This window comes from Macaca nemestrina, chromosome 5, assembly GCF_043159975.1.
Source record: "Macaca nemestrina isolate mMacNem1 chromosome 5, mMacNem.hap1, whole genome shotgun sequence".
Classification (NCBI taxonomy): Eukaryota; Metazoa; Chordata; class Mammalia; order Primates; family Cercopithecidae; genus Macaca; species Macaca nemestrina.
Window position 1 is genome coordinate 97,729,820 of NC_092129.1, and position 13,369 is coordinate 97,743,188.

General features: G+C 38.0%; 1 protein-coding gene across 4 annotated transcripts in view; it reads left to right on the forward strand.

The window, feature by feature from the left end:
- LOC105496354 (RNA guanylyltransferase and 5'-phosphatase) overlaps window positions 1-12,179 on the forward strand; it is a 334,421-nt gene extending 322,242 nt beyond the window's left edge. For all 4 annotated transcript variants that reach the window (XM_011766698.2, XM_011766691.2, XM_011766718.3 and 1 more), the window contains 2 exons: window positions 8,082-8,205; window positions 9,566-12,179. In XM_011766698.2, the coding sequence (XP_011765000.1) occupies window positions 8,082-8,205; window positions 9,566-9,729 (288 nt within the window). In that variant the 3' untranslated portion in view covers window positions 9,730-12,179. The remainder of the gene's footprint in view (window positions 1-8,081; window positions 8,206-9,565) is intronic.
- Window positions 12,180-13,369: the final 1,190 nt, after the last annotated feature.

Here is a 13,369-nt window from a genome sequence, read left to right on the forward strand (position 1 = left end):
ACTTCCAATTACGTGGTCAATTTTGGAGTAAGTACGATGTGGTGCTGAGAAGAATGTATATTCTGTTGATTTGGGGTGGAGAGTTCTATAGATGTCTATTAGGTCTGCTTGCTGCAGAGATGAGTTCAATTCCTGGATATCCTTGTTAACTTTCTGTCCCGTTGATCTGTCTAATGTTGACAGTGGAGTGTTGAAGTCTCCCATTATTATTGTATGGGAGTCTAAGTCTCTTTGTAAGTCTCTAAGGACTTGCTTTATGAATCTGGGTGCTCCTGTATTGGGTGCATATATATTTAGGATAGTTAGCTCTTCCTGTTGAATTGATCCCTTTACCATTATGTAATGGCCTTCTTTGTCTCTTTTGATCTTTGATGGTTTAAGGTCTGTTTTATCAGAGACTAGTATTGCAACCCCCACTTTTTTTTGTTCTCCATTTGCTTGGTAGATCTTCCTCCATCCCTTTATTTTGAGCCTGTGTGTGTCTCTGCACGTGAGATGGGTCTCCTGAATACAGCAGACTGATGGGTCTTGACTCTTTATCCAGTTTGCCAGTCTGTGTCTTTTAATTGGAGCATTTAGTCCATTTACATTAAAGGTTAAGATTGTTATGTGTGAACTTGATCCTGCCATTATGATATTAACTGGTTATTTTGCTCGTTAGTTGATGCAGTTTCTTCCTAGCCTCGATGGTCTTTACATTTTGGCATGTTTTTGCAATGGCTGGTACCGGTTGTTCCTTTCCATGTTTAGTGCTTCCTTCAGGGTCTCTTGTAAGGCAGGCCTAGTGGTGACAAAATCTCTGAGCATTTGCTTATCTGTAAAGGATTTTATTTCTCCTTCACTTATGCAACTTAGTTTGGCTGGATATGAAATTCTGGGTTGAAAATTCTTTTCTTTAAGAATGTTGAATATTGGCCCCCACTCTCTTCTGGCTTATAGAGTTTCTGCCGAGAGATCTGCTGTTAGTCTGATGGGCTTCCCTTTGTGGGTAACCCGACCTTTCTCTCTGGCTGCCCTTAAGATTTTTTCCTTCATTTCAACTTTGGTGAATCTGGCAATTATGTGTCTTGGAGTTGCTCTTCTCGAGGAGTATCTTTGTGGCGTTCTCTGTATTTCCTGGATTTGAATGTTGGCCTGCCCTACTAGGTTGGGGAAGTTCTCCTGGATGATATCCTGAAGAGTGTTTTCCAACTTGGTTCCATTTTCCCCCTCACTTTCAGGCACCCCAATCAGACGTAGATTTGGTCTTTTTACATAATCCCATACTTCTTGCAGGCTTTGTTCATTTCTTTTTCTTCTTTTTTCTTTTGGTTTCTCTTCTCGCCTCATTTCATTCATTTGATCCTCAATCGCTGATACTCTTTCTTCCAGTTGATCGAGTCGGTTACTGAAGCTTGTGCATTTGTCACGTATTTCTCGTGTCATGGTTTTCATCTCTTTCATTTCGTTTATGACCTTCTCTGCATTAATTACTCTAGCCATCAATTCTTCCACTTTTTTTTCAAGATTTTTAGTTTCTTTGCGCTGGGTACGTAATTCCTCCTTTAGCTCTGAGAAATTTGATGGACTGAAGCCTTCTTCTCTCATCTCGTCAAAGTCATTCTCCGTCCAGCTTTGATCCGTTGCTGGTGATGAGCTGCGCTCCTTTGCCGGGGGAGATGCGCTCTTATTTTTTGAATTTCCAGCTTTTCTGCCCTGCTTTTCCCCCATCTTTGTGGTTTTATCTGCCTCTCGTCTTTGATGATGGTGATGTACTGATGGGGTTTTGGTGTAGGTGTCCTTCCTGTTTGATAGTTTTCCTTCTAACAGTCAGGACCCTCAGCTGTAGGTCTGTTGGAGATTGCTTGAGGTCCACTCCAGACCCTGTTTGCCTGGGTATCAGCAGCAGAGGCTGCAGAAGATAGAATATTGCTGAACAGTGAGTGTATCTGTCTGATCCTTGCTTTGGAAGCTTCGTCTCTGGGGTGTATCCAGCCGTGTGAGGTGTGGGGTGTCAGACTGCCCCTAGTGGGGGCTGTCTCCCAGTTAGGCTACTCAGGGGTCAGGGACCCACTTGAGCAGGGAGTCTGTCCCTTCTCAGATCTCAAACTCCGTGTTGGGAGATCCACTGCTCTCTTCAAAGCTGTCAGACAGAGTCGTTTGCGTCTGCAGAGGTTTCTGCTACGTTTGTTATTGTTTACTGTGCCCTGTCCCCAGAGGTGGAGTCTACAGAGACAGGCAGGTTTCCTTGAGCTGCTGTGAGCTCCACCCAGTTCGAGCTTCCCAGCAGCTTTGTTTACCTACTTAAGCCTCAGCAATGGCGGGCGCCCCTCCCCCAGACTCGCTGCTGCCTTGCCGGTAGATCACAGACTGCTGTGCTAGCAATGAGGGAGGCTCCGTGGGTGTGGGACCCTCCCGGCCAGGTGTGGGATATGATCTCCTGGTGTGCCTGTTTGCTTAAAGCGCAGTATTGGGGTGGGAGTTACCTGATTTTCCAGGTGTTGTGGGTCTCATTTCCCCTGGCTAGGAAAAGGGATTCCCTTCCCCCTTGCGCTTCCCAGGTGAGGCAATGCCTCGCCCTGCTTCAGCTCTTGCTGGTCGGGCTGCAGCAGCTGACCAGCACCAATCGTCTGGCACTCCCCAGTGAGATGAACCCAGTACCTCAGTTGAAAATGCAGAAATCACCGGTCTTCTGTGTCGCTCACGCTGGGAGTTGGAGACTGGAGCTGTTCCTATTCGGCCATCTTGCTCCGCCCCCCCCAGTCTAACGTGTTTTAAAAAGATAACATGACACTTATTTTACTTCTTTTAGCAGGTGGACACACTTTCTTAAAGTAATAATACATCATGGCCCTGCTATACGATAGTAGTTCTAGAAGACTAATAATTCAGACTAAAGCTATGCATATTGCTGCGACACCACGTGGAAAACTTTTATAATTCCATCCCATTTCTGATGTATATGCTTTATTTTCTATGCCTTCATAAGGACTAAAAACTGAAGTTATTTACATGAAAACAAGATTTTTGTTTGAGTTCATTTACTTGAGGATATGTTTTTAAAATCCACCTTCTGTCACACTATAGAAGTAGATTTTGAATTATCAAAAGGTAGAATTATAACTTCAGAAAAGAAAAAAATGGCCAATTTAGTTTAACTCTATGTACAAAAATTTATTTATAGTCTCATGTATTCATTCCACACCCCCTTTCTTCTTTCCTTCTTTCTCCCTCTGTCCTTGTTCTTAATAATAATGTTTAATTCTGACCAGAATAAGTTGTGGTGGTACTTTCTTAGCATAACTTGGACTATTGAAGGGTAATTCTGTTCTTTTAAAAAACCCCCAATAGGCTGGGTGCGGTGGCTCACCCATGTAATCCCAGCACTTTGGGAGTCAAGGCCAGAGGATTGCTTGAGCCCATGAGTTTGAGACCATCCTGAACAACATAGGGATACCTCATCTCTACAAAAAAATTGCAGTATTAGCCAGGTGTGGTAGTGCACAACTGTGGTCTCAACTACTTGGGAGGCTGAGGCGGTAGGATGACTTGAGCCCAGGAAGTTGAGGCTGTAGTGAGCTGTGATCGCACCACTGCACTCCAGCCTGGGTGACAGAGTGAGATCTTGTCTCAGAAAAAAAAAGAGGTAGGGGGCCCCATGGGGAAAAGGTGGAAGCAAGATAAAAAGACATGGGAGCCAAACTGAGAGTTTTCATGGCCAAAACTAGAACAATTTGAGCAACAAAATAAGTGATGAGTATTTTGTTATAAGCCAAAGAATAAAATAAATATCCATGAGTCCATAACGATACAGATAAGTAATTAAATGAATAAATAGAGGAGAAGGGGCAAATCTTTCTTACGGAAGAACTCTAGATAATAGATGTAGAGGGAATGGAGGATACAGAAAATCCCATTAGAACACTGCAGGAATAATTGCTCAGGCAAGAGTTACAGATGAATGCCAAAATTAGTAAGTGAAAGTTTTCTTTGAGCTGCTAATTTAAAATCTTCAGAAGTACTAGATCCAGTTTCATCTGATAGTTTCTTAACCCCAGATTACTGATAGATTCAAATAGTATAGAAGTATGGTATGCAGTAAGATGGATACAGCCAACACATTTTTTTCAACATAAAATATACTGTGTGTTGCTCTGTTTGTTTTTTCAGAAACAGTAAAACCCTTCAATGTAATTTGGGGTACAGATGTGAAATCCTGTTTTATAAATATTTTATTATTTTTACTTTCAAGGTCTCATTAACTCAAACTAGGATAACAGTTGATTAGAAGACCTAATGGAGTCCTGTTTTAGTAAATAATAATATGTAATTGGCTGAGGATGATTATTATCATAGTAACAAATTAGATACTAAAATTAAACTCCTCTCCTGTATACCAGTCATTCTTTTGATCTGACCATTAATGGAAGCTGTTTTTAGTTTGTGTACATGTGGGAGATATTATTTTTATTAGTTAAATATATTTTACCACTTAACCAAATGAGTAACTTGTAGTGTGTCTATCTTGGGACTATAACTGGTGTGATCAATGAAGAATGATGTATTGTTCTTAAATGCGGAAATACGTTTAGGTTAGTAGTGGCAGGTGCATGCATTTTCTGGAAAGCTCTGTTTACCAGATTTTTAGTGGCCAAGGAGATACACAGATAGTTAATAGTACTGCTTAATTGTTGTAGTCAGATTGAGTAACACGTAATTTATAGCAATTCTGAAACTGAGAACACAAGAATGATAAGCTATATGATAAAGACCACAATTGCTAGTTAGCAAAAGTACAGACTACACATTGTTGACTAGCAAGCCATTCTTGTAAAATGCATATGATAAAATTTTCTTGACAGCTGTTTTCAAAGTGAACCTTTCTATGTCATCATGGTTCCTTTAGTAAATTTACTTGTAAGGTTTTTTTTTTTAATCAGTGTTTCCTGCTGAAAGAAATCAAAGAAGATATAAATAAATAGAAAGGCATTCATGCTTGTGGAATGGGAGACTTAATATTATTAAAATATCTATACTACTAAAATGCATTCCACCCCTATCAAAATCCCAATGGTATTTTTTGCAGAAATTAAAAAACTATTTTAAAATTCCTACAGAATCTCAATAGACCACAAAAGGTCAAAACAATCTTGAGAAAGAACAAAGTTGGAGGCCTCACACTTCCTGATTTCAAAACATACTTCAAAGCATCTAATTTAGATGGCATACTTAATTACTGGCATAAAGATAGAGACACAGACCAATGGAGCAGAATAGAGAGCCCAGAAATAAATCATTGCATATATGGCCAAATGATTTGCCACAAGGGCACCAATACTACACAATGGGAAGGGACAGTATATTCAACTAACAGTGTTGGGAAAGCAATATCCACATGCGAAAGAATGAAGTTGAACCCCTACCTTATACCATATACCAAAATTAACACAAAAATAAAGACCAAAACATAAGACCTTAAACTATTAAACTTGTAGAAGATAATATATAGGCGAAATCTTTAGGACATCGGATTAGGCAGCAATTTCTTGTGAGCAACACCAAAATCATAGGCAACAAAATAAAAAATAGACAAAGAGGACTACATCAAAGTTAAAAACTTACGTACATCAAAGGAATCAATCAGCAGTGTGAAAAGGCAGCCTACAGAATGGGAGAAAATAATTGCAAATCATACATCTGATAAGAGGTTAATGTCCAGAATATATAAGGAACTCCTACATCTCAACAACAATAAACAACCCAATTAAAAAATGGGCAAAGGTCTTGGACAGACATTTCTCTGAAGAAAGTATACGGCCAATAAGCACATGGAATGATACTCAGTCATTAGGGAAATGCAAATCAAAACCACAATGAGATAGCACCTGACACCATCAGGATGGCCACTATGAAAAGAACGAAATGTTTAAATTACAGCACAGTAAACAATGGGAGTCAATTTAAAAAAAAAAAAAGAAGAAAAACTAACAAGTGTTAAGGATGTGACGTTGGAACCCTTGCATACTGTTAGTGAGAATGTAAATTGATGCAGCCCTTATGGAAAACAAAGGGGTCCTCAAAAGATTAAAAATAAAATTATGATCCAGTGATACTGCCTCTGGGTGTATATCCAAAATCATTTAAAACCGAATCTCAGAGAGATTTTCACACCCACGTTCATTGCAACATTATCCAAAATAGCCAAGAGGTAGAGGCAGCCCATGTGTCCATTGACAGATGAATGGCTAAAGAAAATGTGGTGTATACATACAGTGGAATATTATTCTACCTTTAAAAAGAAAGAGTTTCTGTCACCTGCTACAACATGAATGAACCTCAAGGACATTATGCTAAGTGAAATAGGCCTGTCACAAAAGGACAAATAGTGTGTGATTCTGTTAATACTCATATGAAGTATCTAAAGTAGTCAAAATCATAGAAACAGAAAGTAGAAAGGCAGTTATCAAGGTCTGGGTAGAGGGGAGGGGGCGGAATTAGTGTTTAGGGAGTATAGCATTTCAGTGTTGCAAGATGGAAAAGTTCTAGACATCTGTTGGAAAATACGTGGATACACTTAGCACTGCTGAACTGTACACTTAAAAATGGTTACGATGGAAAATTTAATTTTTTTTACCACAGATTTTAAAAAGCAGTGTTTCATTACCTAATTCTATATTCGGTTAACAATTTTACTGATTGTCTACTATGTCCCAGGCACTTTCCATTATTATTCTTTCAGTGACACTTGTTCCCCATTTTAGAAATTAGGAAATAGACACTGAAAGGTTTAGAAACTTATTTCTGTTAGACCCTACATGTGGTATAGCAAAACTGTGTTTACCTAACTGAGTTGTCCAATACTTGCATATAGATGATGTTTCCAAAATAAAAGGAAATGGGTCCCTAGAAAGCAAGGCAAGAGAATTGAGACTAAAATAATGAATATTTGAGGATAAATTTAGCAAGTTTGCTACTTGGAATATCACTTTTTTGGGCATGTCTAGTTCCAAAACCACAGAATGTATTGGACCTGTTGGATTTGTTGAAAATGCAGATGGTACAATCAAATGTAATACTCATAAAGGGAAAAGAATACAGTTTGAAAGTTTTTATGAAGACATGTACTGCCTAACCTGTGAATTGAAAGCATCTTTTAAAAACTTACTTCCCGTCATATTCCTAGGTGGTAGTGAATATGTGGGTAGAAAACTGAGAATGTTTCAGATAATCCTAATGAAGTTAAATGATTGCAGTCTACCATATTGTGAGGAAAAGTTGTTAGCCGTGCAAGATGAGGACAGAATTAAAATATTACCATAACTGGCATTTGATTTGAAAACTACAAAGATAAGCTTAGGTTCCTATTTATGAAAACCATTCTCACAGCCCAGTGAAATATCTTTTAAAAGGTTCTATAGTTACCATGGATACTTGTTAGCTTTGATAGAGTATCCATATTCAGTCATCTGAGGTGAAGAAGCCAAAAAACCCATGAACTAATGGCACAAGTAGCTTCATCTCTAAATTTGTACTAGTTTGGGGATGGAAAAGGTAAGTTTCCTGAAGATTAGAGTGTTGGTTAATTGTCACTGCTTGGAAAACAAAATATTTAGGATGCACATTGCCTGAATTTGATCCTAGTATTCACTATTGATATGTAACTTTTTAATTTAACTAGTACAGGCCATTTCTTAGATTTTAACATAGGAATTTAGATGGTTAGACCTTTATGAAAGTTGATGAAACCTAGGGAGTATACTCAATTTCTGAAAGCCGTAGAGACACAGACAATATTGAAGGCATTGGTCCCCATGGTAATATGTTTGCATTTGGCCCAGCGTGGCTGGTCTGCCTAGCTTCTTTTAATTGCTATATATTGACAGCCGTTTTCACAACTATTTATAAAATGTCGGATAAGTGAGCATGTGTACGAGGGAGCGTACACCATACCTTAAGCTTGATTAGATACTTCAGATGACAAAGAGCTCTGCAGGAAGAGTTACTGAGGTATTTTTATCATTTCCTAATGTGCCTGTCACATAGTAGAAGCAAAAAGCCTTTCAAATTATTTAAATATTTTCCTCAATTCTCTTTTAAAACAGGTGACAAAAGAGCTGAAACAGTATGACAACAAAATTATAGAATGCAAATTTGAGAACAACAGCTGGGTCTTCATGAGACAGAGAACAGACAAAAGTTTTCCTAATGCCTACAACACTGCCATGGGTGAGTATGACAACTTATCAGTGCTTATTATATTAAAAAAAAAAAAAATTAAGATGTTAGACCCAAAGTGTGCTACCTTTGTTGTTTTGCTTAATGCGGCATAGTCATTTAGGCTTCATCCTTGTTTGATGGGAAAGATATGTCAAGTCTGTATTCTCTTTGGCTCCAATTGGCTTGTAGGTTCTCCTCTCTAAACTGGTGGTCTTATGCCCATGCGCCCAAAAGAGAAGTTTAAAGGGCAGGATCCTGGGCTGTATACAAGTTGAATTTATTGAACAACAACAACAACAGAAACCACAATAATTTCAGATCTATTCAGAACTATAAAAACCATTGTTTGCCAGATGGTAAAAGACAAAATTAGCAGGGGAAAATGTAATTTCCAGCTCTTAAAATAGCTTTATAAACAATGGAGAACAAAGTAAACGAAAACCATTTAAAAAGACAAAATCTGCTATGCTATTCTTCAGAGTGTTCTTTGGGTACAATATGAATGCTTTGGGAATTCAGAATAGTAAGTTTCTTTCATGGGGAACAACACAAATTAATTGAAGTTTATAAGGTGTACCACTACCAGTAGCTGTTGTTGCTCTGGATTGCATTTTTAGTGGAGTTGAAAAAAGGTAAAAACCAAGATAACAGGTTATTCAAACTTTACTTTTAGAATGTGCAGTTGATGAGGAGGATATGATAAGCTAATGAGAAAATATTGAAATTTCCAGTTTCAGCTTTGCAGTTTAAAAGTTACTGTTCTACATTTAGGAGTTCTCATTGGAACTAGCATCCATTTTCAGACAAGATGAGTTAATTTCCAAAGTAGGGACGATTACGCCAATGTCTTTTCTTCCAAGACCAAATAGGTAAATAAAATGAAAAAGACTGGCATTAAATTTTGATAAGAGAAGATAATATGGTCTGCCAGCTACAATGAAACCACGTATTCAGTAGGAATGGTAGCTGGTGGACTTCTTTCTGAGAGAAAGATTGAAGGACTATATATAGTACACATTTTACAAGTTTTAGTTGAATTCAGACTGTGGTGTAATGCATTGTGTTAGATTAAAATTCCATAAAAACTGGTTTGGAAGGGATAGAAAACCATGGGGAAGACGTGCTTATAGCCCAAATGTTTAAAGTTTTGGTTTAAAATTAACACTGCCGTAAAGAGTAGCCATTAGACTACAAGCACACATTTTGGGTGTAGGGGAGGGAGGAGATAGTTCAATGTGAAGCATGTCACTCAAATGGGTAAAATGGAAGTATTTAGCATATTGGGATGAAAACCTTTCTCATAAGCCTGTGGTGAGTCAGCTGCCTTAATTAACCCTCACGTGAGACCCGTGTCTCCCTTTGTCCACAGCTGTGTGCAATAGCATCTCAAACCCTGTCACCAAGGAGATGCTGTTTGAGTTCATCGACAGATGTACTGCAGCTTCTCAAGGACAGAAGCGAAAGCATCATCTGGACCCTGACACGGAGCTCATGCCACCACCACCTCCCAAAAGACTGCGCCCTTTAACCTAAGACCTGCTTGTGACTTCAGGGTTAAGAAGAAAGATGAATGAGGAGAAAACGCTGTTGCCCATTTTTGTAGCCAGAGAAATTGAAAGACGACTGTGGCTTGATGTTGATACACATTTGAATTTTTTTTAAGAAAAGAAAGGTATTGTAGCCAGCCTGTAAATACTTGATGCATTTGTTTCCTCAATGCTGCAATACATCATGGACTTAAACATTTTATTTATCTGATAAACTCAGCCTTACCTTGTGGAATCTGAAGATTGAAATATCCAAAGGTTTAAACAAGATTGAAATCAATGAAAAAGAGGCCTTGTTTATATATGGGTAACTTCACATTTAATTTATAAAGTTAACAATCTGGAAACTGTGAGCCCATAAAACAGTATCTTTTAGAAGCTGTGTTACAACTATAGCAAATTTTCCTTTTAAAAAATTCAGGCAATGGCATTAAACATTCTTGCTGTCGTTTACCATGGATTTCCTACATTTCTGAGATCCCTGTATTCAAAAACAAATGACAAGGTTGTTAAGTATTGTACTATATTAAACAGCTTAGTCTGGTTTATATCATTTTAACAAGTTTTTTGGAAATGTAAAAGAAAAAAGTAAAGCTCCATTTTTGTGAATTGCATTGTTTCTAAAGGGAGTATTTTGAGTATTTTCATCTGTTTGTATTGTTTCGACTATGATATCAGATACCCCATGTGTCCATTCCGGCAGTGGTTTTGAGCTACTTCATGGAACTTGGACACACACCACCAGGTCCTTTATGTGTTGTTCTCCTGGGAGACTTTCCTTTTCTTTAAATGCCAGGGCTACTTCTGCTTTACCTCAGTGGCATCAGCACACTGTAAATTACATTAAAACACACAACTCACTGTGATCTATGGGAGTGATAGCAAATGCAAATGATGTTGTGTTACTTCCCTCCAACAAAACAGCAAAGGGAATGCCAGCTGACTTCTTTGATTAGAAGGTAATGTCATGGGATAGAATGGTGTCACTAGAAAATGCTCTCCCACTGCTAGATAAATGCAGAGGCAAAGTGTAGACATCTGTAGGAACTAAATATCAAGGAAATCAAGACATTTATTTTCAAAGCCAGAATTCTATCTGCATTCTAGTCTATGGATGTTATTTCTGTTATACATCTGAATTTTAAAATGTTTACTGATAGATAATGGATTTAAAGGGCAGCTAATTGATTGTCTGCCATTGTTGAGAAACTGTTCAAATTGGTTTGTGAAAGAACTCTGAGAATTAGCTAAATGCAGGCTAATGTATTTATTTTTAGAGGTACAGGTTTTAAGTAAATGTATTTAAAACAAATTTTCATGATCTGAATTGTATATGTATATGCATATCTGTGTAAGTATATGCAAGTGTGTATTCTTCTACTGATTCAGTCAGACACGAAATCCAACTGAATTACCTGGTAGACTGAATATCTGACAGGATTTCTATATGGACATAGCACAGATGAACCAAAAATGTATTTATATGCACCTGAGTTTTAATGTTTTTAAGCAAAGTTTTCTCCTGCAGTGCTTTTCTATATGAAATAGTTGAGTCATGCTTGGGCTTTTTCTTCACTGTTCCCAAGTCATGTAATGTATAGTGAATTTATCCAAAACGCCATTGTAATGTTTTTTACTAGAGTGCTTTTGCACATTTGGGCGCTAAAGGGATTAAAACAACTGATGCCACAATGACTATTGAAAGAGGGAAAAGTCTCAAGTTTCCATAGTATCTTTTACAAAATGGATTTTAGAAAAATGCCTATGCAACTCCAAATAGTCTGATGCCTGCTTCCCCAGGACGAGTGGCTCTTCCATGCTGTGCTGCTTTCCTCCGAGCCTGGGGAAAGGCAGAGCCCTCTGGCAGATACGAAAGCAAGCTTTTGCCAATGATCTTTAATGGAGTTAAAATGTTTATGGTAATTGTAACCTTTCAAATGAGTTACGAGAAAAGAGCATCTCACTCTTAATACACCCAGATATTTTCTTCATGTCTTTGTGCGTTTTAGCAGGACTTAATTTTCTTAATTTATTCTTTCCTTTCAATTATAGTGACATAGAGTAGTTGGCCTTATAAGTAGATCCCATTTAGCCCCTGAACGTAATACCATCTGCAGTATTATAAAAGTCATTTAGAAGGTCAGGGAGATAATCTAGAGGCAGGATTTTGGACATTGTGAAGGAAATGTGCTCTTTCTCAGCTCACTTCAATAACTATTTTCTGAGACTGAAGTTTTTTAGACAGGAATAAGAAAACTTTGCTTTATTCAGTTATCACATGTAAAAGCTTTTGCTTTTTGTTAGGAAAAGGTGTGGATGACTCTACTGCGTGGATGGTTACATTTGCTTTCCGTGAAATGCTCAGAAAATGTCAGGACATTCCTTTTCCAATTGTGTGTCAGTGCGTATTGTAATAAAACTACTGATTTAAATTAGCGTAAGTGTATCTACTTTGTTTTACTGGTGATACTCTTGTGTCCCTTCTCTTGCTGGCATCACATCCTACTGCTGTCAGCCACACCCAGTGTAATCCATCTGGCTTTGTAGAGATTAGCATAAAGACTTGGAAAGCCTCTATTTTTCTTTCTGAGAAACTGAGAAATTTGATTGACACAGGGGGGTGTAGTTTGAACCTTTTATTTTTGAAGTGGAGAGGAATGGGAGAAAGCACATCTTTACATGATGTTTATATTATTTCTCTTCATCTAATCTTAGCAGTCTACTGTATGAGTAGATATTCTGTTACGTTATTTTTAATGCATTTAAACTTTTTAGAATACTCAGCAATAGCAATAAATATTCTGAAATGATGAAGTCATGAACTACCAATTTTTTTTTTTTTTTTTTTTTTGCATTGCAATTGCATTTTTATAGTATGGAATTTGCCATCTTTAAATGTTTAAATGATACCACCATTTTGGACTCTGCATATAGTTTTCCCTGGCCAAAAAAAAACCTTGGAAGCTAAGAAGCAAATACTCCCAAGTGGGAGAACTCCTGTGGTGGAGAAAACTCTGGACTAGACTCACGCAAGTCCAGGCTCTGCCTCCTGTTGGCTCTGTTCTGTCTAGATCCTCCCACACACACACCCCCATCCACCCCTGCCACTTTGTTCCATCTATAAAGTGGCAAATCCCATCTGTCACACTGGGCTAGATGATTTCAAAGCCTTTCCAGGTCTAACCATGCTGTGTTAAAGCCAGTACTTTGAAAATCTCCCATATTCACCATAATAGCAGTATTACCATTATTGAATATTCACCAACGACCAAGACGGTCCTAAACATAACCACTCTATGCAGGTAGGTACTGTTACCAACCCCACTTTCAGAGGAGGAACCTGAGACTGAGTTGTGAACTGAGATCCAGACATAGGTCTTTTTACTCCAGCACCTAAATTTTTGCACAGTACTCTCCCAAAGGCTTAGTTACACAGTTACATACAAAGGCTTAGTATGTAACTGATTTCATGCCAGAGGGTCCCAAACTAAGGCATGTTTGGGGTGCTAATGGGGTAATAGGCTAATAAAAGAGGTGAAGTTGGGAGCACAGAAGTAAATTCACTTTAGGGCCTTATTTAACTATTTATTTAACTATTTAAATGTGAGTGACAAAGCAGCCATGAA